General features: G+C 42.7%; 1 protein-coding gene across 3 annotated transcripts in view; it reads right to left on the bottom strand.

Moving 5' to 3' along the window:
- Positions 1-25141, bottom strand: part of YARS1 (tyrosyl-tRNA synthetase 1) — a 30671-nt gene that overhangs the window by 4256 nt on the left and 1274 nt on the right. For 2 of the 3 annotated variants that reach the window (XM_067725314.1, XM_067725313.1), the window contains exons 2-10: positions 22916-23062; positions 22604-22779; positions 15038-15167; positions 11787-11867; positions 7540-7632; positions 4684-4819; positions 4121-4206; positions 879-1014; positions 12-109 (exon numbers count right to left, since the gene is read on the bottom strand). In XM_067725314.1, coding sequence (XP_067581415.1) covers positions 12-109; positions 879-1014; positions 4121-4206; positions 4684-4819; positions 7540-7632; positions 11787-11867; positions 15038-15167; positions 22604-22779; positions 22916-23062 — 1083 coding nt within the window. The remainder of the gene's footprint in view (positions 1-11; positions 110-878; positions 1015-4120; positions 4207-4683; positions 4820-7539; positions 7633-11786; positions 11868-15037; positions 15168-22603; positions 22780-22915; positions 23063-25141) is intronic. The other variant, XM_067725315.1, reaches the window with a different exon arrangement.

A 25141-nucleotide genomic window follows, 5' to 3' on the forward strand; every position in this document is an offset into this window, starting at 1 on the left:
AAAATGAGTACCTTGTCCACACTTATGACTCTCCCCACACGGATATCCAGGCGGGATGGGATGACCTCCTCTGGTTCTGAATTCTTGGCTGGGCCTTTGGCAACTGGCTCTGGAGATGAGAAGAACCCAAGGCTCAGAACTCTCCTCCTTCCCACGACAGGTCAGCTGCTGATCCCCCCAAATGACACTAGCAGGACTTAGTGCAGAATCCCCAGAATCTACCCACTGAATTATACCTTCTTTAAAACAGAGCCAGCAGCCTTTGAGAAGTGACATGCCAGATTTCATCTCTCTCTCCTGCAGGTATTGGGCTGGAGGGGAGGGGAGGGGCCCAGTGTAGCTCTGCCACCATTCGGGCATTTCACATATATTCAGCCATTCCTCCTTTTCTGGCAGGGCCACACAAGACTCTCAATGTTATCTCAGCATCGTTGATGCGTGGCTGGCCAACTAAGAACCAGTCAGGAGCACGTGGAAGGGAACTGGGCAAATCTAGAGATGAGCTTCCCTGAGATGCTGCGCAGACCCTGCCCAAGCAGCTGTTACCCTCATGGTCTAACCCAATTGGTCTCCTTAACTGAAGAAGCGGATTTTGTGAAAGGATCAAAGTACATGTCTCAAACCAGCACTCACAGCAGTGTTGGTAGAGCAGGATGTAATCACTTCATAGTACCCACCAAACCAAATTCAAGATGACTGGAGCTCCATTCCACCAGTCACGGGGCATGACATTCCTGCACTTCAGACCATGCCCCCACCACCGGCTTCTTGGGGCTGAATTGAAGACAGACCCTTTTCTGAGGCCCACTGACAGGCTCTCTACCTGATGATGTCACACCCAACCCCCCCAAGCCCGACCCCTCCCCAGCTGGCCTTACTCTGCTTCGAGGGATCTGGGTAGGCAGCGCTGGACAGTTTCTTTAGTGCAGGGGTATTAAACTTTTCCCGGATGGGATCCAGCAACTTGTTGAGGGCGACTTCAACAGAATTCTTTAGGTCTCCAGGGTGCACAACCTGCAAGTGTTCAAGGCCAGGTGAGAAGGGGCACTGGAACAGGTGAACTGGGCACAGGACACCTGAATCTACTAAGAATAATGTGCATATAGGATGCAGGGTGTTTTCTGAGCAGAGTCTTATTTGAACCTCAGAACAAGCTTGTGAAGCTGGTAGAGCAGAGAAGGGGAAATAGGTTCAAAAGGTTATCTAATACGTCCAAGACCCAGGTCTTTTGACACTGAATTCCACACTAACGTGGGGGTTTTTAGAGGCTGAATGTTTTTAATTGACTTCTTCTAGTCCCTCCATTTATGCTCAGAGTAGTGGCGTAAAGCACATGTTATTTACAGGTAGGGAAACATTCACATAGGGAAGCTAGGAGCTAGAGACAGCCTGAGAGGGGAGCTGGGTGAGCATGAAGGAAGAACAGGGCTTTGGAGTTAGAGCCTGGGGTGAGTCCCAGCTAGCTGGCTGACCCCCAACCAGGCACTTAACCCCTCTGAGCTTTGGATTCTTCACTTAAAAAATGAAAATAACAATACCTTTACCTGCTAGAGTCAGAATAAGGATTAAATCACTTAACATGGGTAAAAATGGTGAGTAGTGCTAGTACATGGTAGGAGCTCAGTAATTCCATTTTTTCTTCTCATGTCCTGTGACTACCACTTTTACATCCAAATCTGGCCCCAAAGGATCTTCTAAGATATTCTGAGGGGACGTCCCCTAGGTATGAATACATGTAATAAAACAATGCCTATGTTTTTGTTTCTGAGATTATTCCTTCGTTTCCTCGGGAATGTTTCATTTTTTTTTAAAAATAAATTTAGTTATTTTAGGCTGCATTGGGTCTTCGTTGCTGCACATGGGCTTTCTCTAGTTGCGGCGAGCGGGGGCTACTCTTCGTTGCAGTAGGCATGCTTCTCATCGCAGTGGCTTCTCTTGTTGTGGAGTGTGGGCTCTAGGTGTGAGGGCTTCAATAGTTGTGGCACGTGGGGTCAGTAGTTGTGGCGCACGGGCTTAGTTGCTCCGCGGCGTGTGGGATCTTCCCGGACCAGGGCTTGAACCCGTGTTCCCTGCACTGGCAGGAGGATTCTTAACCACTGTGCCATCCAGAAAAGTCCTGAATGTTTCTTTCTTTTTTTTTTTTTGCGGTACATGGGCCTCTCACTGTTGTGGCGTCTCCGTTTGGAGCACAGGCTCCAGACGCGCAGGCTCAGCGTCCATGGCTCATGGGCCCAGCCGCTCCGCGGCATGTGGGATCTTCCCGGACCGGGGCATGAACCCGTGTCCCCGGCAGGCGGACTCCCAACCACTGCGCCACCAGGGAAGCCCCCGAATGTTTCATTTTTAATAGAAAAGCTTTAGACCTGCACTGTCCAATATGGTAGCCACAAGCCTCATGTGCATATTTAAATGTAAGTTAAAATTCAGTTCCTCAGTTTACTGGTCACATTGTGAGGTTCAACAGACACATGTGGCCAGTGGCGACTGTGTTAGTACAGACAGAACATGTCCACCATCACAGAAAGTGCTGCTGGTTACGCTGTCAGACTCCTTCTTCAGAAGCGTTTCTTCTATTCCGTCTCATCAGTCCCACAAAGGACTGTTCACAGGGTTGAGGAATGGGGTGTGGGTTCTGTGGCTGCCTCAGATGGCAGACAGAAGGGTTTCAGAGCAATTAGCTGCCAAATGTCCAAAAAATGGGCCTTAAGGGCCCTCAGACCTCAGAGGTCATTGAGTCTCTTCTTCCACTTGATGCTCAAACCCTCATACAACCTTGCCTCCAGTGGTCCTCTGGCCTCTGCCTGAACACCTCAGTGATGGGGAATGCAAGGTCAGGCCAGGCAGCCCTACCCACCACCACATCATTGAGGCCACTAGAAAGTTCTTCAAGCCTAAACAAGCCTCCCTGTGGTTCCCCACCCGCAGCCCTAGTTCAACCGTCTGGTGCCACTAGAAGGAACCTCACCCCTCTCCCAGGAAAGCCCTTCCTGTGTTCAAGGATGGGTGAACACATACTTGCTTCCCAGCTCAACACGCCCAGTTCTTTCAGCTGTGCTTTGTGACACAGTTTGCAGTCTGTTCCCTATCATGGCATCCTTCCTCTCCCCACCAGCACACCCCAGATTGTCAAATAAACCTCACACAATTGAAGTCCAGGGCTGAATGCACAACCCCAAAGGTACTCAGAACAATGTAGAACTGAACGGACGATCAACTCCCTGGTTCCAGACTCTACATTTCTGATGGCTGAGGCCAAGACCTCATGAACATTTCTGACAGCCCCGTCACATTGCTGATTCAGCCCAAATTCAGTCAGTCAAGACCCCTCCTTTCATTCCCCATACACACTGTTATCACTCCTTCCCTTCATGATCTGGCCCTGCCTCCCTCTCCCGCAGTGCCCCCCCATCACCTTGTAGACTCTAGTCAGACGAAAGCACTTGTGATTCCTTAGACACCATGCTGTTTTCATCTTACCACATCTGTGCACAATGCATTCCCTCACAGGCTTCCTCATGAACTCCTAATCCTCAAGTGAAACCGTGTTTGGATGTTGTCCCCTCCATAAAGCTTTCCCAGACAGCCAGGTAATCACTTCCTCCTGTTCTATTTCTGGACCATGTATACTTGGTACAGTAACCAGTAAATGATTATTTATTTACACGTCTGCCTCTCCTAGGGACTATGAGCTTCATGAGGATTTAATCCTCTTTGTAATGCCAGCCCCTAGCATGGTGCCAAACACATGCGAACCTAGTGAGTCTTTTGTTAAATTTTTTGTCGAAATGAGTAGTATTCTCTATTCTGTTCTTTAATAGTTGTGTCTCTTTTCTGAACCTTGATTTTGTACCTGTCCCTGAAATGCTTCATCTTGTTGAGTTTGTCGGCCCTTCATTCTAGGTTAAGTCCTTTGGAGTGTGATTAGGACACCAATATATTAGTTTTGTGCCATTGCTAATCTAATCCATGAACCACGTGAATCTAAGCCATTAATACAAAATATATGGACCCAACAGCATGATCACAGAGCCCTGTGGCACGTAACAAGAAACCTGGCGAGGCCACGTGGAGAGATTTGTCAGAATGAGTTCAGTGGAGATTACGCCTCCTCTGGTATTACCTCATCAGCAAAGTCCTTTTCCAGGTCCAAGTAAGCTGTGTAGGTTTTGTTTCCACCCCATTTTTCATCTCGAAGGATCACGAACTCTGTAAGGAAAAGGATCCATGCCAACAAACTCACTGATAATGGCAAGTCAGCATTCCTGGCCCAAATGTATGGGTATCTGTAGTTTCTGCCATGTATCTTGAACTTCATCATATGGCATTTTATTGTTTTTAAATTGGATGAGTGGCGATGTCGTATACCCAGCTAGCATCCAAGCTCGGGGGAACGATTGTGTCTTACATCTCTTTTGTATTCCTCTAGTCCACTTGCCTGACCCCTTCATTTCTACCACCCCTGCTCACCCTGACACCCCACTTAGAACCTACCCTGTTAACAAACACACAGATAACTCAACGATATCCCCACTTCAATCACACATTAATATATGAGAAATCAGAGCAGAGATTCGGGGAAGCCAGCCCCTGGAGGAAGACTCTGTGACAAACCGCAAGTATGATCACAGCACTGGTTTTGCTTTTTCAGCCTGGCCTCCGAGAAGAAAACAGGCAGTATCTTACCAGACTTGAGGGGAAAGAGGACGTGCTTGATGAAGGACAGAACGCCGTTGTTGTCCACATTCCCCGGCTCACAGAAGGCCTTCTTCAGTTTTTTCTTCACATCCTCTTTCCGATCCAGGAGATCTATCTTGGACTCCTAGAAGCCAGGGAGGAAAGGAGGACCTCTTGTGGTTGAAAATGAGAATATGCTCAACTAATCTGTATTTTAATTTTTTTGGACAAAGATTTAAACATTAAATGACTTTAACAAAAGCAGAATTAATCGGAGTGAAGGACCACTCACAATACTAAATAAAAATATTTTAATTTTTCTCTCTTCTTCCCAGGCCTTATTTGCAGCATATGGAATCGTTACAAATTTGTAGCTGGAGAATAAACCTCCTGTGTTTTTTCTCTTGAGACTGTATCATAAGTACTTTTGAGTGGCTACCTAGTCTTCGCTTGTAATTTTTATGCTGTATTATATTCCCAATTATTAGTGACAACATAATTTATTTGGCAATTTCTAAACTGTTGGATTATGTTCTCATTTTTACAAACTATATACAATGCTATGATGAACATCTCTGCAGAGGTCCTTTTGCCTTCTCTAGGATTATAGCTACCAAAAACTGCTAGGCCCCAAGCTGTTTTCTGACAGGCATATATCAAGTGACATTGCCATCAGCAGTGTGTCAGAATACTTGTTTCACAGCCATCACCAACACCAGGTATTAGGTATTATCTAGAGCCATTTGTCCTTTTTAGGGTAACAGGCTTTGTTTCTTATTTTGGAGTGAGTGAACTCAACGCCCGTTTGTGTCCAGTGGTTACCAAGCTCTGGTCAACATACGACTGTATGTGAATCACCTGGGGTGCTTAAAATAACACAAATTACCAGCTCCACCCAAACCTAATAAATCAAAATTTCTTGGGGTTGGCCCAGGCATTTGCATTTTAAAAAGCTCTGCACGTGATTCTGCGGCAGTCACATTTAGGAACTGCTGCTGGCACTGATTTCCAGGATGAAGATATGGTGAACGTTACTAAATAGGGTGAGTGATAGACTTTGTCAGAGAAACAACTGACACATAGGGTATTTTAATGAGAGAAAAAGGAACGAGTCTATTCCTTTAAAAATAACAATAATGGTTTCTATGTCTATATTTACTAATTCATGATCAGACAAATATCTAGAAATCAAACTTAAAGCACTAGATGAGTGTCCAAAAATGATTCCAATCAGAATCAACTAGTAAGCTTTGAAAGAAAATACAGATTCCTGAGTTGTTTCCCAGAACCACTTTATCAGAATCTCTAAGGACAGGGCCTTAATCAACTCTCTCTCTCTCTCTCTCTCTCTCTCTTTTTTAAAAGTCCCCTAGCTGATTCTGAAGATCAGCCACATTTGGGAACTCAGAACCCAACCTTTCACATCTTTGAGTTCCACTAATTCTTCTATTCTGTGCCTTAGTGATCAGAACAAAACTGCACTTTCCCCAAGCAGGAGTTTTAAATGTTAAAAGACATCATATTTATCAAAATCATTATATTAAACATCACCCTAAGAATCAAGATGCTAACTGGTGTCAACAAGGACATACTGTATAGCACAGGGAACTCTACCCAATATTCTGTAATGATCTATATGGGAAAAGAATGTGAAAAAGAATGGATATATGTGTATGTATAACTGAATCACTTTGCTGTACACCTGAAACTAACACAACATTGTAAATCAACTATACTCTAATTTTTTATATAAAATTTTTATATAAAATAAAAATTAAATGAAAAATAAAAAGATGCTCAGGACTTTCCTGGTGGCGCAGTGGTTAAGACTCTGAGCTCCGGGCTTCCCTGGTGGCACAGTGGTTGACAGTCCACTGCCGATGCAGGGGACACGGGTTCGTGCCCTGGTCTGGGAGGATCCCACATGCCGCGGAGCGGCTGGGCCCGTGAGCCATGGCCGCTGAGCCTGCACGTCCGGAGCCTGTGCTCCGCAACGGGAGAGGCCACGGCAGTGAGAGGCCTGCGTACCGCAAAAAAAAAAAAAAAAAAAAAAAAAGAGACTCTGAGCTCCCAATGCAGGGGGCCTGGGTTTGATCCCTGGTCAGGGAACTATATCCCACATGCATGCCGCAACTAAGAGTTCGCATGCCACAACTAAGGAGCTCGTGAGCCACAACTAAGGAACCTGCCGGCTGCAACTAAGACCCAGTGCAACCAAATAAATAAATAAATAAAATATTTTTTAAAAAAGATGCTAATTGGTGAAATGCAACCACAGCCTTCTCATTAATAAGGCTGACTTTTATCACAGTTCTATGGGTGAAGAAACTACTTTTGCTTGTACATTTTTTTTTTAATTTATTTTTGGCTGCGTTGGGTCTTTGTTGCTGCGCAGGGGCTTTTTCTAGTTGTGGCGAGCGGGGGGCTACTCTTCGTTGCGGTGCATGGACTTCTCATTGCAGTGGCTTCTCTTGTTGCGGAGCACAGGCTCTAGGAGTGTGGGCTTCAGTAGTTGGGGCTCACGGGCTTAGGTGCTCTGTGGCACGTAGGATCTTCCCGGACCAGGGCTTGAACCCGTGTCCCCTGCATTGGCAGGCGGACTCTTGACCACTGCACCACCAGGGAAGTCCTTTTGCTCGTACCTTTTATCAGCAGCGGTAAAACTTAAAATTATGATTGGATCTCATCAGGACTGCTCCCCGGGTCCTTCAATACTCAAGAACCACTGGAATTAATTGGATAACTTAAGATTTCTTATAGCTCAGATATTTGAGAATTTTAGTTAGCCAGGTTACTGTTCTTTCTAGTCCTCAATTTCTTCATCTCTTGAAGATTTCTCAACTCAAGTCAGAGCTGGCAACCTACCTCTTCAGAAGAGCTCATTTTGCTGCCAGTTAATCCTGGAACCATAGGGTTCATCAGGTGGACCCGTTTTGAGTAGCCAAGTGCAGGGAGGTACTAGGGGGTTAGAAAGAAACACACGAAAGCAGATATTAGTATGCATTCCTCCTCGGTGCCCTGATCTCATCTAACCTGGCCTGCCACATAACAGTTTGATATATTCGTGCCAATCTTTTTTTTCTACTGAATATATAACTTTTCAGTGGTGATCATAATATTAACAAGGGTTTTTTTTCCCTACTGTTTTTCTATTAGTATTACATTGTGAGGCTATTGGACTTACCCTACCGCCATAAACAACTCTAAAAGCTGGAAATATAGAAATATTCCATTTCTATAAGCTGCAAATAACCATTTGCAGACATTAGACAGCAACAAGTGTAGGGCTACAAATCTTGAGAGAAGGGAGTTAGGTGACCCTACATCCACCCTGGCTTTCTCCTTGAGGGCATTTTTTTCAAACTGAGTGCTGAGAAAAAAGAGACCAAGCAGAGAACAGCAGTCTGACTAAGCAGAGGAGATAGAGATTGGAATTCAAGGCTACCAGGAGGCTAGGATTTGGGGAGGGTTCCAGAGAGAAGGGAGCCCCCTCCAAAAATCTAGATCAAAGTTCTCCATTGCTTTCTTGATTGACTCATAGCTGTGCGTTCATTCGGAGAGACAGCAGGAAGCCCAGCAGAGAACAGGCTCTGGGAGGCTGGAGACCTGAACAAATTTTAGGGGCTCCACAGTGCTGGGGAGACAGAAGTTGAAGTTTAGGTCCAATCAAAGCAGAGAGGGCTTTGTGAAATACCCTAAGATTTCAGTTTGAGACCCCAGAAAGGCCACATACTAAGATAAGGTCCATATTATAGGAGTAAGAGCAAACTGAAATAGACCTATTCTAACAAAGCCTAAAACCCACCCTTGACAGAATCAAGGTGACAAGTCAGTAATTAAACAGAAAACATGCACTCTATAAATATAATTCAGAGCCTCTACAGCATATCTACGGTGTCTCTGATATACTGAAAAGTACTAGAAATGGGAAGCAGAAAAAAAATGACTGATAGCCAAGAGGAAACAGTCAATAAAAGCAGATGCAGAAATAATCCAGATACTGGAATAAGGAGATCAGGATGTCAAAATAACTACGATTGGTGTGTTAAAGGAAACAGTGGAAAAGATGGACAAAATGGATAAAAGATGGAGAACTATAAAAGAGAACTGGAATCTATAAAAAAGGATCAAATGGAAGTTCTAAAATGGCACAGTACAATACTGGATGGATTTAACAGAAGACAGGATTAATGAACATGAAGAAAAATCAATAGACAATAACCAAACTAAAGCACAGAGGGAAACAACAGAACAGGCTATGAGACATGTGGGACATGATCAAGAGGTCTAATGTGTGTAAAATTAGGGTCTCAAGAGGAGAGACAGAAGAGGACAGAAACAATAAAGGAAATAGTAGGGGACAATTTTCCAAATGTGATGAAAATATCAACCATTAGACTCAAGAAGCTCAGCAAAATCCAAGCAGGATAAATACAAAGAAAACTAAAGCTAAAAACACCATTGTCAAATTGCTAAAAATCAGAGGCAGAGAAAACATTAAAAGCAACCAGAGAAAAGATATACTATCTGCAAAGGAGAAACAATGATACTTACAGGTGACTTTTCAATGGAAACTATAAATGCCAGAGGCAACAGGACAACTCCTTAAAATGCTAAAAGAAAATAACTACAAACCTAGAATTTTTTACCCAATGAGAGCCAAGGGAAAAAAAAACAAAAAAGAAAGCAAAGGAAAGATGTTCTCAGACAAAAGAAAGCGGAAAGAACTCATTACCAAGAGACCTGCACTGCAAACATAAAACACAAAGGGGGTCTTTAGGCCAAAGGAAAATGATCCCAGAGGGAAGCACAGAGGCACAGAACCGCAGGAAGAAATCAAGAGTATCAGAAAGGGTAAGTGGAGGTAAATATACATGAAAATTGACTGTTTAAAAAACAATTATAGGGCCCCGGTCCGGGAAGATCCCACATGCTGCGGAGCGGCCATGGCTCATGGGCCCAGCCGTTCCACGGCATGTGGGACCCTCCCAGACCGGGGCACGAACCCGCGTCCCCTGCATTGACAGGCGGACTCTCAACCACTGCGCCACCAGGGAAGCCCTGGGATTTAAAATATATGTAAAAATGAAATATATGACAACAGCACAAAGGGCAGGAGGGCAATAAATGGGGTAAAACTGTTGTAGGTTCTTGCATTGTTGGGAAGTGGTAAAAATATCTAACAAACTGTAATAAATTATAAAGACAGATGTTGCAATCTCTAGGGCAGGGCTGAGCAAAACTTTTCTGTAAAAGGTCAGATAATAAATATTATAGGCTCTGTGGGCCACAAGTGGTCCCCACTGCATATTCGTTTTCATTTTTTTTTAATAGCCTTTAAAAAACATAAAAACCATTCTTAGAGCTTCTGAGTCATACAAAAACAGGCCATAGGCCATACCTTTGCTAGAATAATAAAAGGTTCAACTAAAAAGTTAATAGAGGAGATAAAATAGAATAAGCAATACTTGAATAATAATAAAAATACATGGACTGTAAACATTTCCCCATTTATTAAATATATCCAAAAAACATTTTGAAATATTATATGATATCCCACTGTTAGGGGACTTCCCTGGTGGCACAATGGTTAAGAATCCTCCTGCCAATGCAGGGGACACGGGTTTGAGCCCTGGTCCAGGAAGATCCCACGTGCCATGGAGCAACTAAGCCCATGCGCCACAACTACTGAGCTTGCACTCTAGAGCCCATGAGCCACAACTACTGAGCCCGTGAGCCACAACTACTGAAGCCCATGCACCTAGAGCCTGTGCTCCGCAACGAGAAGGCACTGCAATGAGAAGCCTGCGCACTGCAACGAAGAGTAGCCCCTGCTCGCCACTAGAGAAAGCCGGCGCATAGCAACGAAGACCCAACTCAGCCAAAAATAAATAAATGAATAAATTAATTTTTTAAAAATCCCACTGTGAGGATTTATCATAATGTATTTAACCAATCCCTTGCCATTGAATGTAAGTTTATTTCCTAGATTTTGATTTAATTTGATAAAATAACAAATACTTTTATACATAAGTCAAGCTGTACTTTAATTTTTTTGTAATTAAAAAAATTTTTTTAATTTTGGCTGTGCCACATGGCTTGCGGGATCTGTTTCCCCACCAGGGATTGAACCTGGGCCACAGCACTGAAAGTGCCGAATACTAACCACTAGACCACCAGGGAACTCCGAAGTTGCACTTTTAAAATTATATCTTGGGGCTTCCCTGGTGGCGCAGTGGTTGAGAGTCCACCTGCCGATGCAGGGGACAAGGGTTCGTGCCCCGGTCCGGGAAGATCCACATGCCGCGGAGCGGCTGGGCCCGTGAGCCATGGCCGCTGAGCCTGCGCGTCCGGAGCCTGTGCTCCGCAATGGGAGAGGCCACAACAGTGAGAGGCCCACATACCGCAAAAAAATAAATAAACAAAATAAAATTATATCTTGAGGACATATTTGTATACTTATTTGGACAAAGGGTAGAAACATTTCAGAGTCATCAAATCACCCATCAGGAATCTACTTTTTTACTAGCAGTGTTTTCTCTACTCCCTTACCAATAAGAGGTTTTGAGAAGCTTTCAAAAATACCAACCACTTCTCAATAGCCCCTTTCAACTTACTCAAGTTCTTTCCCAGAAAAGAAGTATTATGGGTTTGTGCTAATTTCCTCCTTTAAACCCTGTTAAACCTCATCTCAGAGATGAGTCATTTATTTAAGATCCAGAGCAATATGGACCAAATGGTCTGGGAAAGAACAGTAGTTCTGACTGGTGTTAGCTTTCCCTGGAAACTGAGCTACTAGGAAAGAAGCAAAAAAGAAGAAGAAGAAAAAAAAAGAAGCAAATCCAGCAGCTTTGGGGGCAGCTTCCTGGTGGCGGCAGCAAGAGCACAGGCTTTTGAGTCAGACAGATCTGAATGCTAATTCCTGCTCAGTCACTAACTGTGTGATACCGGACACCTTTCTTACTCTCTCTATCCTCAGCTTTCTCATCTGCAAAACAAGGTGAATAATACCTACCATACCACATGATTGCTGGCACTGGCACATTCAAGAAACTTTAATGCACACCTCTGCGGGTCAAAAGAAAAAAAGATAGTAAAAAAAGGACTCTAACCTTCTCCGCAAAGGTGAAAATCTTTCTCTGGTCAACTCCTCCAAATTGGGCATCTACTTTCAAATACTCTTCATCCAAGGCCTGTGGAAAGAAACACATGAGCATAAACTCCTACTGTATTTCCTCTCTATGGGTCTAAGAAATCAGAAACTTTTGAAAACCACTAAAATTTTCCAAAGGTAGAACCAGGAAGCAAATAAGCAGCACTCAGCCTTCCTGTTGGCTTCAAGAGCTAGATACACATTTGCTGAGTGCCTGCAGTGAACAATATTCGATGTGGATGTCATGGGGTAAAAAAATAAGAAGAGTCTCTGCTCTCAGGAAGCTCACAATCCAGTGAGGAAGGGAGAGAAGACATATCATAGTCATGTCAAAAGTACCTGTGAATAAGGCAGCCTGTGATAAGTGTCAAATAACTGGCATAAAAAGGAAGTCCTGTGAGAGCTCAGAAAAATGTGGCAAGACTGAACTAGTATAAACAGTTACTATCACTTATTAGATGTCAGGCCTAGTGCCAGTCCTGTGGACGCAGAGATGAATCAGACCCAGATTCTGCCTTCAAGAAGCCAATTAACTAGCTGGGGAGAGAGACGTGTGAATACGTAATTTCTATACAGCATGTCAAGGGCTAACTTACATGTTCATTTAAGGAACATGTTAACACGAAGAAAGAAATTATTATCTCTGTTCAGACTGGTGGTGGTGAAGGCTTCCTAGAATCAGATTGTGGGCTAAGCTTGGTTTTGAATATATAGATGCTTTTCACCATGCAGAGGAAACAGAATGTGAGAGGGCACAAAGGTGTGAAGTGTTTAGGCAAATTATGAGTGATTCAGTCTGCAAAAGCACAAACTCCAAGGGATGTGGGAAGTGGTGAGTGATGAGGTTAGAAAAGTTGGTAAAGGGCTTCCCTGGTGGCGCAGTGGTTAATAATCCGCCTGCCAATGCAGGGGACATGGGTTCGAGCCCTGGTCTGGGAAGATCCCACATGCCGCGGAGCAACTAAGCCCGTGCTCCTACGCTCTAGAACCCACGAGCCAAAACTACTGAGCTCGAATGCCACAACTACTGAAGCCTGCGCGCCTAGAGCCTGTGCTCCACAACAAGAGAAGCCACCGCAATGAGAAGCCCGCGCACCGCAATGAGGAGTAGCCCCCGCTCACCGCAACTAGAGAAAGCCTGCGCAATGAAGACCCAACGCAGCCAAAAAATAAATAAATTAATTTTTTAAAAAAAGAAAAGTAAAGTTGGTAAGGACCCTGAATGTCATGTGAGGGTGCCTAGCAACATCCTGGCCAGTGAATGATTTTAAGGAGGGAAGAAACATGATTCACACACTGCAGAAAAATCACACCAGTAAGGCGGCAGAGTGTGGAGTGGTGGCCTGAGGACTAGAGATAAAGAAAACGGCCAGAAGGCTGCTGTGAGAGGCCAGGTGAGAAATAACAATGAACCAAGTCGGTGAGGACGTAGAGCAAGAATGAATTTAAGAGATTTTTAAGAAATAGAATTGATAGGGCTTCCCTGATGGCGCAGTGGTTGAGAAAAAAAAAAAAAAGAAATAGAATTGATAACATTTAGTGTCTGACTGGATTCAGGGGGAGAGGAAGAGAAGGTGAGCAAGCAGTTAGAATGTGAGAACAGCATTGTCCAACAGAACTTTTTGTGAGGATGAATACGTTCCATATCTGTGCTGTCCAACAGGTTAGCCTCTAGCCACACAAGCAAACTGCAAACTGAAATAACAGCCAGTGTGATTGGAGAACTAAAAATTTTAATTTTAATTACTTCAATAGCCACATATGACTATGACAAGAGGCTACCATAGTGGACACTATAGATCTAGAGTGCCTGGCCAAGGGAAGACTTGATTTTCTTTTCTTTCTTTCAACTTTTTTTTTTTTTTTTTTTGCGGTATGCGGGCCTCTCACTGCTGTGGCCTCTCCCGTTGCGGAGCACAGGCTCTGGATGCGCAGGCTCAGCGGCCATGGCTCACGGGCCCAGCTGCTCCACGGCATGTGGGATCTTCCCGGACCGGGGCACGAACCCGTGTCCCCTGCATCGGCAGGCGGACTCTCAACCACTGCGCCACCAGGGAAGCCCTCTTTCTTTCAACTTTAAAAAAAAAAAATTTATTTTTTAAATTAAAGAAAATTTTTTATTAAAGTTTAGTTAATTTAAATGTGTGTTAGTTTCTGGTGTATAGCAAAGTGATTCAGTTTTTTATATATGTATATAAAATATATATATATTCTACATATGTATATATCTATGTACATATATTCTATTACAGATCCTTTTCCGTTATAATTTAATATAAGACATTGAATCTGGTTCTCTGTGCTATACAGTAGGACCTTGTTTATTTTATATACAGTAGTTTGTATGACTTGATTTTCTTATACCAAACATTAGAGAAATATACAAAGGAAAAGCTAAGTCTATCGACATTTTCATCCTACCTTCCTGAGCTAATAACCAGTATCAATAGCTTGGTTTGAATTTTTCCATGCTTTCTCCATGCTCACACAAATATGCACACACAGGAAATATGATGTGTTTGTTTTGCTTAATGGGAAATAAGATCATGCTTAAAATTTATTTTCACTTATCACTCTGAAATTAATGTTCTTCAATTAAGGGATCATGATTACCCGTAAAGAAGACATGTGAGATTAGCAGTGTTTTAAAGGACAGACAGGTAGGGGAAGAAGGCAAAGAGTGGTTCAGGGGCTTCCCTGGTGGCACAGTGGTTAAGAATCTGCCTGCCAGTGCAGGGGACACAGGTTCGAGCCCTGGTCCGGGAAGATCCCACATGCTGCAGAGAAAGTAAGCCCGCAAGTTGTGGCTCTAGAGCCCACGAGCCACAACTACTGAGCCCGCGTGCCACGACTACTGAAGCCTGCACGCCTAGACCCCATGCTCTGCAACAAGAGAAGCCACTGCAATGAGAAGTCCTCACACTGCAATGAAGAGTAGCCCCTGCTCGCCGCAACTAGAGGAAGCCCGCGTGCAGCAACGAAGACCCAATGCAGCCAAAAATAACTAAAGAAAATAAATAAATTAAAAAAAAGAGTGGTCCAGGAAGCCTGGGGGAGGGGCAGTGGGAGAAAGGAAGACAGGAAGGAAGGCCTACGGCAAGGTGAAGGAACAGCCAGTATGTGGGTCTGACTGGGGCTGAGAGAGAGGTTTGTGACCAGTAGTAGTTAGAGTAAAAAAGGTCATCAGGCAACTCCATCCCTCCCAGGTACCTGCAGGCCTGGGTACAGCAGGCCACTCAGCAGAGGGTGCTCCACCTGCTTCACCACCTCAGCTCCTGCTTTCTTGGCATCGTGCTGTGTGACCACGGAGGAGAGGCGATACACATCTAGCGTGTACTCTCTGAGAAGAGACAAGAGGGGACAGCTGTAAGACAGGGCCCAGGCCTCAGTTTAATCCTGAAGGGTGGTGTTAATTTACTCTCTCAATCTTAAGACATTCAGAGAGCATACTGCCTGGTAATTTCTAAAACGTGAGCAGTCCATCCTCTCCTTTAAAATATGACTTTATTGGGACTTCGATGGCGGTCCAGTGGTTAAGACTCCGAGCTTCCACTGCAGGGGGCCCGGGTTTGATCCCTGGTTGGGGAACTAAGATCCCGCATGCCATGTGGCACAGCCAGAAAAAAGGATATTCTTTTAAAAAATAAATACTACTTTATTTTTTTTATTTTTCCTTTTTGAAGATGGCTTTAATTTAATCTTTTTCTTTGCTTATCTCTTGAAATAGGGCTTCTCTGCCATTCCCCTCTACTCTCTTCTTCTGGAATGCCTATTAAATAAACATCAGAATTTCTTCAGTCTATCTTCCTTGTCTTTTTTTATTTCTTTTAACTTAAACACATGTAAGGAATAATGAACAATATTAAGAATAGAATACCCATCACTCAGTTTAAGAAAAGGGACCTACACTTGTAAAGCTCCTGTGCACCCCTCCACAATCCCATTTCTTCCTTCTCCAGAGTAACCAACCACGAGCCTGAACTTTTGTATTTCTTTCCTGTTTTATACTATGTTTGTATCTCTAAACAATGTGCTATAAATATTCTCATATGTGTATCCTGGTGTACATGTGCAAGTTCCTTTATATATGCTTAGGAGTAGAATTTCTGGATCATAGGGAATTTGCATCTTGAACTTCAGTTCAAGATAATGTCAAACTATTTTACAGAGCGGCTTTTAATCAATTTTATTACTTAATACTCTCACTATTTTAAATTTTGCCAATTTGGTAAGCAGGAATGGTTTCTCACTGTAATTTTAACCTGTATTTCTTTGAATAATAACCAAGGGGGTTAAGCAAATGTACTCATTGTTTGGTTTCTTCTGTGAAATGCCTATTTAAGTTTTTCCCACTGGATTGATTCATTTTTGACAACTGATTTTGCAGTTTTTGACATATAATACTGGACATCACTCCTTTGTCAGTTATATATGTTATAAACATCTTCTCCCAGTTGGTGGCTTGTCTTTTTACTTTATCTTACTTTTGATGTACTGAAGGTCTTAACTGTAATGAAGGTAAATTCATCTATCTTTTCCTGTGATTTGTGCTTTTGGTGTGTCTGGTTTAATTTTCCCTGACCTGCAATCATAGGACAGCTTTATACATTGTCTTTTTTGTTTTTTTGCAGTACGTGGGCCTCTCACTGTTGCGGCCCCCGCTTCCGCCGCGGAGCACAGGCTCCGGACGCACAGGCCCAGCGGCCACGGCCCGCGGGCCCAGCCGCCCCGCGGCATGCGGGATCCTCCCGGACTGGGGCACGAACCCGCGTCCCCTGCATTGGCAGGTGGACCCCCAACCACTGTGCCACCAGGGAAGCCCTATACATTGTCTTTTATATGTTTTGTAGTTTGGCCTTTACAATTAAAATTTTAATCTACTTGGAATGAAGGGATCATCTTTTTCCCTATGTGGATAACCAATTGTGTCTGCACCATTTTTTCTTAAAAAGTTTATTCTTGCTCTGCTGACCTGCAATGCCAGCTCTGGCATATATCAGGCTTCCATATTTGTGAGGATCTATTTCTGAACTCTTTATTCTGTTCCAGTAGTTAATTCTCTATACTCATGCTATATAAATGAAAAAGGACTTGGTATATAGAACACACAAGGAACTCTTAAAAAAAAAGTTAAAAAATGGGCCAAAACACTTGCATAGATACTTGATTAACAGAAAAGGAAACACAAATAGCCAACAAAAACATGAAAATAATTTTTTTTCAATAAATATTTTCAGATATTTTATCACTACACTTGAAAGGTAGTTTGGGTGGGTACAGATTTTTAGGTTGGAAATTCCTCTCCTTCAGAATTTTAAAGGTTTTGCTTCAACCCCTTTTAGCTTTCACTATTCCTTTGGAGAAACGCAAAACCATCATGATTCCTGACATTTTGTATGTGACTTCTTTTGTCCCTTTGGAAGTTTGTATAATACTTTTTTTTTTGTCCCCAGTGCTTTAAAATGTCAAGATAATTCACTTTATTTATTAATTGATTGATTGATTTTTCATGTGGGATCTTAGTTCGCAGACCAGGGACTGAACCTGTGTCCCCTGCAGTGGAAGTGCACAGTCCTAACTACTGGACCACCAGGGAAGTCCCAAGACAATGTACTTTAGTGTGGGTTTATTTTCATTCATTTTATTAGGCACTCAACAGGTCCTTTCAATCTGGAAACTCATGTCCTTTAATTGTCCTTAAATTAGTACTTCATTTCCTTTCCTCTGACTCTTTGTTCTCTTTTCTGGAACACTTATTACTCAAATATTGGACCTTTTGGCCTAGTACTCTAGTTTTATCTTTTCCTTTTTTTCTTTCCCATTGTGGTCTGTGAGGCCACAAAAATCAAAATTCAAGCACATACAATTCAACCAGCTCCCTCAAGGTACATGTAGTCTTAAGTGTTCTTGTATTTTACAGATTCTAAGACACATTTTTTTAAACATTTAGCATCTCTGAAATCTAGGTGACTTTTTAAAATAAAGGCATGTCATAGATTAATTAGCAATGCTTTTTTTTGTTGTTTTTATTTTATTTTTTTGGCTGTGCCACATGGCATGTAGAATCTTAGTTCCCTGACAGGGATTGAACCCGTGCCCCCTGCAGTGGAAGTGCAGAGTCTTAACTGCTAGACTGCCAGGGAAGTCTCTAATTAGCAGTATTTTTGAAAGCATCTTAGATTAACTGAAATACAAATCTCTTTGTATTTCCACTTTCACTTGGTTTCTGGACACTGAGTATTCTTTTTTTAAAAAAATAAAAATAAACAAATTTATTTATTTTTGGCTGAGTTTGGTCTTTGTTGCTGTGCGCGGGCTTTCTCTAGTTGCAGCGAGTGGGGGCTACTCTTCATTGCGGTGAGCAGGCTTCTCGTTGTGGTGGCTTCCTTGATGTGGAGCACGGGCTCTAGGCACACGGGTTTCAGTAGTTGTGGCTCACTGGCTCTAGAGCACAGGCTCAGTAGTTGTGGCGCACAGGCTTTGTTACTCCGTGGCATGTGGGATCTTCCCAGATCAGGGCTTGAACCCGTGTCCCCTGAACTGGCAGGAGGATTTTTAACCACTGTGCCACCAGGGAAGCCCGCCACTGAGTATTCTTGACTAATTTGCCAATTCATTTATTTGAAGCATCTAGGAAACTTTAAAAATATTTTATCCAGCATTTTTTTTTTAATTTATTTGGCTGCATCAGGTCTTAGCTGCAGCACGCCAGCTTCTCTTTAGTTGTGGAGTGCATGCAGGCTCCATAGGGAGCGGGCTCAGTAGTTGCAGCATGCAGGCTCTAAAGTGCCGGCAGGCTTAGTTGCCCTGCAGCATATGGGATCTTAGTTCCCCAGCCAGGGATTGAACCCTCGTCTCCTGCATTGGAACGTGGATTCTTAACTACTGGACCACCAGGGAAGTCCCTTATGCAGCATTTTAAAAATGCTTTTCAGGGTCTCCCTGGTGGCATGGTGGTTAAGAATCCACCTGCCAATGCAGGGGACGTGGGTTCGAGCCCTGGTCCAGGAAGATCCCACATGCCACAGAGCAACTAAACCTGTACGCCACAACTACTGAGCCTGCGCTCTAGAGCCCATGAGCCACAACTACTGAAGCCCATGCGCCTAGAGCCCATGCTCTGCAACAAGAGAAGCCACCGCAATGAGAAGCTTGTGAACCGCAACAAAGGAGTAGCCCCCACTCGCTGCAACTAGAGAAAGCCCGTGCACAGCAACGAAGACCCAACACAGCCAAAAATAAATAAATTAAATAAATAAATTAAAAAAAATGTTTTTCAGCAGGAAGGTTGGTCAGAGTACCTAGTCTGCCAGATTGTTGGAAACAAAAGTTCTTATCCACATCTCAACCATGCTTACAGTTTTTTTGTCCATCTCTCTGGGCTGTATTCTGGGTGAATTTCTTAGTAGAGGCAGACCTCGTTTTACTGCACTTCACTTTATTGTGCCTTGCAAATACTGTGTTTGTTAAAAATTTAAGGTTTGTGGCAAACTCCTTTCATCAAGCAAGTCTATCGGCGCCATTTTTCCAACAGTGTTTGCTCACTTCATGTCTCTGTGTCGCATTTTGGTAACTTAAATATTTCAAACTTTTTCATTATTATTATATTTGTTATGGTGATCTGTGATCAGTGATCTTTCATATTGTAGGCATACCTTGGGGATATTGTGGGTTCAGTTTCAGACAACTGCAAGGAAATGAATATTGTAATAAAGTGAGTCACACAGATTTTTGGTTTCCCAGTGCATATACAAGTTATGTTTACACTATACTGTAGTCTATTAAGTTTGCAATAGCATTATGCCTAAAAAAATGTAATACCTTATTTAAAATGTAATACCTTATTTAAAAAAATCTAATACCTTAATTAATAAATGTTAAAAAACACTAACCATCATCTGAGCCTTCAACAAGCTGAAATTTTTTGCCATAGTGAAATCAATAGTTTTGCGAGCTTCAGACTTCATGAGGTTTACGGAAAGAAGCCATCTCCATAACATAAAAGTGCAAGGTGAAGAAGCAGGTGCTGATGTAGAAGCTGTAGCAAGTCACCTGGAAGATCTAGGTAAAATAATTAATGAAGGTGGCTCCACTAAACAACAGATTTTCAATGAAGACGAAACCACCTTATATTGGAAGAAGATGCCACCTAGTACTTTCATAGCAAGAGAGAAGTCAGTGCCTGGCTTCAAAGCTTCAAGGACAGGCTGTTAGGGGCAAATATAGCTGGTAACTTTAACTTGAAGCCAGTGCTCATTCATCATTCCAAAAATCCTAGGGCCCTTAAGAATTATGCTAAATCTACTCTGCCTGTGATGTATACATGGAACAACAAAGCCTAGGTGACAGCACATTTGTTTATAACATGGTTTACTGAATATTTTAAGCCCACCATTGAGACTTACTACTCAGAAAAAGTTTCTTTTCAAAACATTACTGCTCATTGACAATGCATCTGGTCACCCAAGAGCTCTGACAGAGATGCACAATGACATTAATGTTGTTTTCATGCCTGTTAACACAACATCCATCCTGCAGCCTGTGGATCAAAGAGTAATTTCGACTTTTAAGTGTCATTATTTTAGAAATACATTTCGTAAGGCTATAGCTGTCATAGACAGTTATTCCTCTGATGGATCTGGGAAAAGTAAATTGAAAACCTTCTGGAAAGGATTCACCATTCTAGATGTCATTAAAAACATTTGTGATTCATGGGAAGGAGTCAAAACATCAACATGAACAGGATTTGGAAGAAGTTGATTCCAACCTTCAGGGGTGAAATTGAGGGGTTCAAAACTTCAGTGCCGGAAGTAACTGCAGATGTGGTGGAAACAGCAAGAGAACTAGAACTACAAGTGGAGCCTGAATTGCTGCAATTTCATGATAAAACTTAAACGGATGAGGAGTTGCTTCTTACGGATGAGAGGAGAAAGTGGTTTCTTGATATGGAAACTACTCCTGGTGAAGTTGCTATGAAGTGTAGAGAACAAACATATCGACACCAAGGGGGGGAAGTGGTGGTGGTGGGGGGTGGTGGGATGCATTGGGAGATTGGAATTGACATGTATACACTAATATGTATGAAATGGATAACTAATAAGAACCTGCTATATAAAAAAATAAATAAAATTTTAAAAAGATACTATGAAGACTGTTGAAATGACAACAAAAGACTTAGAAGATTACATAAACTTAGTTGATAAAGCAGTGGCAGGGTTTGAGAGGATTGACTCCAATTTTCAAAGAAGTTCTACTGAGGGTAGAATGCTGTGAAAATGTATTGCAAGTTATAGAGAAATTGTTTGTGAAAGAGTCAATTGATGTGACAAACTCCACTGTTGTCTTATTTTAAAAAACCGCCACGGCCACCCCAACCTTCAATAACCATCACCCTGATCAGTCAGCAGTCATCAACACCAAGGCAAGACCCTCCACCAGCAAAAAGATTATGACTTGCTGAAGGCTCAGATGATGGTCAGCATTTTTTTAACAACAAAGTGTTTTTATTTTTTAATTAATCTATTTTTAAAATTTATTTTATTTTTGGCTGTGTTAGGTCTTTTTTGTTGCATGCGGGCTTTTCTCTAATTGCAGCAAGCGGGGGCCACTCTTCATTGCGGTGCATGGGCTTCTCATTGCAGTGGCTTCTCTTTTTGCGGAGCACAGGCTCTTCGTGCGCAGGTTCAGTAGTTGTGGCTCGTGGGCTCTAGAGCACAGGCTCAGTAATTGTGGCGCATGGGCTTAGTTGCTCCACGGCAGGTGGGATCTTCCCGGACCAGGGCTCAAACCCATGTCCCCTGCATTGGCAGGTGGATTCCGAACCACTATGCCAAAAGGTAAGCCCATGACAAAGTATTTTTAAATTAAGGCACACACATTTTTTTTTTTAGACATAATGCTACTGCACACTTAACAGACTACAGTATAGTGTAAACATAACTTTTATATGCACTGGGAAATCAAAATATTCATATGACCCCCTTTATTGTGATATGTACTTTACTGAGGTGGTTTAGAACCAAACCTGCAATATCTCTGAGGTATATGCTTTATTTAAAACTCTAAATGTCCAACAGTGGGGAATGTAAAGAAAGTTAAGTTAGATGAAGTAAAAAAAGAAATCAACTTGTAAGCAAGATCTGGGTTCACATGATGGTCCTTCTACTTACTGGCTGCATGAACTTGGGAAAGTTAAATCTGAATCTATTTCCTTATCTGTGAAATAGGATAGAACAATGCTTACCTTAAAAAGTTGTTCTAAGGGTTTAAATGCAAAAGCGACCATTAGAGTGATACATGGCTTATTTGAGAGGTTAAAAAAATTAAAGAATGTGGAAACTATGAGGCAGCGGGCAGGGGATAGGGGGAGTGGGCGGCAGTTACTTAGGAAACTGTACATTAAAAAATTAGGACATAAAATTATATGTATGTTAATGTTACAAATATAAATTTTTCTTTCACATTTCTTTTATCATTATTTGCTGAGGCTGGAAGGAGAAAGTGAGACTGAGTTTTTCACCACTCTCCCATATGCTGTGAGGTCTGCAAGGCCAAGGACTTTGTTGTGGTTACACTTATATTTCCAGCAAACAGTATGGTACCGAGGCATTTACTAGTCAGTAGATTTTTGATGGATGAATTAAAAGGACAGAGTGTATACAATTTTTAATGGTTCTTAACAGGTAGAGCCCAACAACTTCTAATCCTTGACTCCCCAGGCCTGTAACTAGCTAGGAGCACCAGAGCCACAAGGAGGGTGGATGACTGAGCACTTACTTGCTGAGCTGGTAATCAGTGCCTTTGATGAACCTGAGCTTCTCCAAGGGTACCCCAATGCTCTCCAGCATTGCCTTGATCACATTCTCATAATAGCTGGTTCGGAGTTCTAGAAGTTCCCATGGGGCCTTCATGTTATCCAGGTACGCGTGAAGATCCGCAAACAGAATTGTTACCTGGGCATAAGAGATAAGGGGCCATCAAAATGTGAATTCGTCCAAGTACCTCCAAACAAGTGAGGTAAGTCTTGTTAAGTCTCTCTTTTGGCCATTGCCCAAGGGCAACTGCTTGCTTTATAACATTAGTTCTTACCTCACATCCTGCTTTCAGGAAGTCCGCGATCTTAGACATAGGCACAAAGTAAGCCACATGTGGTTTGCCTGTGGTTGCTGTCCCCCAGTAAACTTTAAGTTCCCGCTCCTTCAGTATCTCCTTCACCTTCTCTTCCCCGAGAACCTCCTGTTGTGGAAGCAGAAGAGCTGGTTTAATGCCAGTGCCCCACCTTGCTCATCCTTTACCCTGTGACAAGGAAAACAAAGGTATGTTTCACTGAGGGTCCAGGCTCAGAGTCAGCAGGGAGGTCTAGCCAGGCTCTCAGTGCTGAGTGACAGCCAAATGAAGCCGGTGCTCTTGCCAGTACCACTCCAGTGCAGACACTGATGTTAGGGGAATGGAGCATGTCTCTAACCGTATCTTCCCCTCCGTCTACTTTTAGCTCATGCTCCTTCCTTTCACAGCCAATTTCTTGAAAGGTGTCTCTTATTCTGCTCTCCATTCCTTATCTCCCCTTCTAGTCTGAATTCTACACAGCATCACACCACTGAAAATGCTCTTGCTAAGATCACAGATGGCCTCCGTGTTGCTAAATTCAGTGAATACTTTTTAGTCCTCACTCCCCCCGAAACAATCTCCTCTTTTGGTTTTCTCTATTTTACTGTCTTAGTTTTCCTCCTACTTTTCTGGCTGCTGGGACTCAGATTTCTTTGCAGCTGTTCTTCTTCCTAATCATTTAAATAATAGCAATCCTTGGGGCCCTATCTCTTCTCTTCTTACTCTACATTCTCCCTAACTGATCCTCTTCAGTTGCTTCAATTACTACTTATGAGCTAGCAACTACCAAATCTCCTGCTCACACCTATATACATGTACTTGTTATCAACCCAGTTAATTCAAACACAACACGTGCAAAATTAAACTCAGGATTTCACCTTCTTACCTCACTCCCCAACCATCTTTTTCACTTAGTTTCACCCCAGTGCAATAAATGGTACTATCATTCACTGAGCTGCATAAGTTACTCTGAAACAGCTCTTAAGTCCTCCTACTTCTTTCCACCTCTACACCACCAACCTAGTCTTGGCCATCATTAGAGATCACACCAAGATAACCGTAATAGCCTCTTAACAGGTCTCCCATATCTACTCTTGTTCTCTCCAATCCATGTCCCAAAAGGAAGCCAGAGAGGTCTTTAAAAACCAAAATTTGATTAACTCATTCACCTATTTAAATACTTTAATAATAATTTCCTTTTGCCCTAAGACAATATTGGAAAAATCCTAATAGGCTAGTATGCTGCTGATAAAAGATTTTAGTGTTTCTTCAGGTGATGGTTTGTGGGGGGCTGTTGGAAGCCATGAAAGACAAAAATTGTTTTGCTGGTTTGAATCACCTATTAGTAGGATTTGTTAAAATCTTGTGTTCCAAGCCAGCTGGAGGCTGATCCTCTGAGCCGCTGACTATTTGGATACTTGGAGAGTTTCCACTACTCAAGGAAAGGTCATATCACTTACCCTTTAAAACCTGAGTAAGTCAATGCCACTAGCTTTGTGTGCCATTTCTTCCCAACCTCTCTTTATTTTACGGAGAGAGATTAGGAAACAAAGGATCTGCCTAAGGGGAAGCATGCAAGAATCTCTGGTTAAGATCAAATTATGAGTGAAAATAACCCAAATGTCCATCAACTGACAAATGCAGAAACAAAATATAGTATATTCATATAATGGAATATTATTCAGCCGTCATAAGGAATAGAGTTCTGGTAAGTGCAACAACATGGATGAAACTTGAAAACATTATGCTAAGTGAAATAAGCCAGACACAAAAGGCCACATATTATGATTCCATTTATACGAAATGTTTAGAACAGGCAAATTAGAGACAGAAAGCAGATTCATGTTTCCCTAGGGCTGGGGAGATGGGAGGAATGGGCAGTGATTGCTAATGGGTACAGGTTATTTTTGATGATGAAAATGTTCTGGAATTAAATAATGGTGATAATTGAACAACCTTGTTGCTACATCAAAACCCACTGAATTGGGCTTCCCTGGTGGCGCAGTGGTTGTGAGTCCACCTGTCGATGCAGGGTACATGGGTTCGTGCCCCAGTCCGGGAGGATCCCGCATGCCGCGGAGCGCCTGGGCCCGTGGGCCGTGGCCGCTGGGCCTGCACGTTCGGAGCCTGTGCTCCGCAGCAGGAGAGGCCACAACAGTGAGAGGCCCGTGTACCACAAAAAAAAAAAAAAAAAAAAAAACCCACTGA

The sequence above is a fragment of the Pseudorca crassidens genome, chromosome 2 (genome assembly GCF_039906515.1).
Source record: "Pseudorca crassidens isolate mPseCra1 chromosome 2, mPseCra1.hap1, whole genome shotgun sequence".
NCBI classification, from domain to species: Eukaryota; Metazoa; Chordata; class Mammalia; order Artiodactyla; family Delphinidae; genus Pseudorca; species Pseudorca crassidens.